General features: G+C 47.5%; 1 protein-coding gene across 1 annotated transcript in view; it reads left to right on the top strand.

The window, feature by feature from the left end:
- LOC107104589 (integrin beta-5-like) overlaps window positions 1-1,083 on the top strand; it is a gene marked incomplete at its 5' end in the record, with an annotated part of 26,119 nt that extends 25,036 nt beyond the window's left edge. Inside the window, one exon of the mRNA XM_015404623.1 lies at window positions 761-1,083. Within this exon, the coding sequence (XP_015260109.1) occupies window positions 761-1,083 (323 nt within the window). The remainder of the gene's footprint in view (window positions 1-760) is intronic.
- Window positions 1,084-1,321: the final 238 nt, after the last annotated feature.

The following is a 1,321-nucleotide window of genomic DNA, read 5'->3' as shown; positions in this document are numbered from 1 at the left end:
TTAAGACCCACCCCATCCTGTTGTGATCTGTTAATAAAAGGCTCTACTGTGAAGGGAGCAGTGAGAAAGGTGCTGAAATGTGAGCAGGCAGCCTTTCTCCTCCTGCAGGAAGCTGTTTGAAAATCCCTCGGTGTGTCAGATTCATTTTTTGTCCTATATGAACTCACAATTTTCTGAAGCTAACACACTCTATAAAGCCTCAAACTTGCTATTTCTTATATTTTAAATTGAAAAAGCTTCCTGGATGGGAGGCCAAACTAAGTCCAGTGTTCTTTAACCTTTTTTGGAATGACTATGACCTGGATGACTGGCGCATTTAGTTTATCTTCAATAGAAAATCGGACACCTTTTCTCTGGGTTTATTCGCCATAATGTGAAGAAGTTCATGAGGAGCTTTAGGTAGAAGTTTTCCTGCTTCCTCCCTCGTCTTCAACATCCGAGAAACTCCCAAAGCTGCTTCAGTTAAATTCTACTTTCCCTGACATAATGAGGGACAGATTCTCCTGCATGCTTGTTTTTTGGGCATAATAATAGTAATTGAGGTGCAGAATTACTCTTAAACATATGTTTTTAAGCTGCCTCCTCTTACATCCTGTCTAGTTTTTTGGGGAAAGTGCAGTAAAGGAGCAGGACTGAAGAGAAATCAGGACATTCTGCTGTGAAAAAGAAACCTTGAGGATGAGGAGCTTCTTAGCAGATAATTTCTGAGAAATAAACGGAGCAGAGTGACTGCTAACGTTCCAAACCCTTTACCCCTCAGGAACCTACCACTGCGGCACCTGTCAGTGTGAGCCGGGGTACCTGGGGGCCCGCTGCGAGTGCCAGGAGGGCGAGGCCAGCAGCATGTACCTCAGCGCCTGCCGGGAAGCAGAGGGCAAGCAGCTGTGCAGCGGGCGAGGCGAGTGCAGCTGCAACCAGTGCCTCTGCTACGAGTCGGAGTTCGGGAAGATCTACGGGAGCTTCTGCGAGTGCGACGACTTCTCCTGCGCGAGGCATAAAGGCATCCTCTGCTCAGGTAGGAGCCGCCGAGGCCAGACGCTGCCGCCTGGGTCTGTGGGCTTCGGATTTATTGACCGCTACTGATAATGAAAGCTGCTGCAGACTGTGGCTCCCTGGATACACATCAAACCATCCCTGACTTCCTGTCCTGTAAGAGCTCCCAGTGGCCGTTTCTCTATTTGTGTACTTGTGCGCTCTCGTGTGCTTGTGAAACGTCATCAGCCTCAGCCTTAGTGCTTTTCCAGTGCTTTTTTTAGGTAGGCAACACTTTGTTCATTCTTTTGTCTTTTTCAGGTGGGGTGGTTCCTTTGAATATTTTTGT

The sequence above is a fragment of the Cyprinodon variegatus genome, unplaced genomic scaffold, assembly GCF_000732505.1.
Source record: "Cyprinodon variegatus isolate N-32 unplaced genomic scaffold, C_variegatus-1.0 Scaffold1811, whole genome shotgun sequence".
NCBI lineage: Eukaryota > Metazoa > Chordata > Actinopteri > Cyprinodontiformes > Cyprinodontidae > Cyprinodon > Cyprinodon variegatus.
This window is presented reverse-complemented; position numbering and strand designations above follow the sequence as displayed.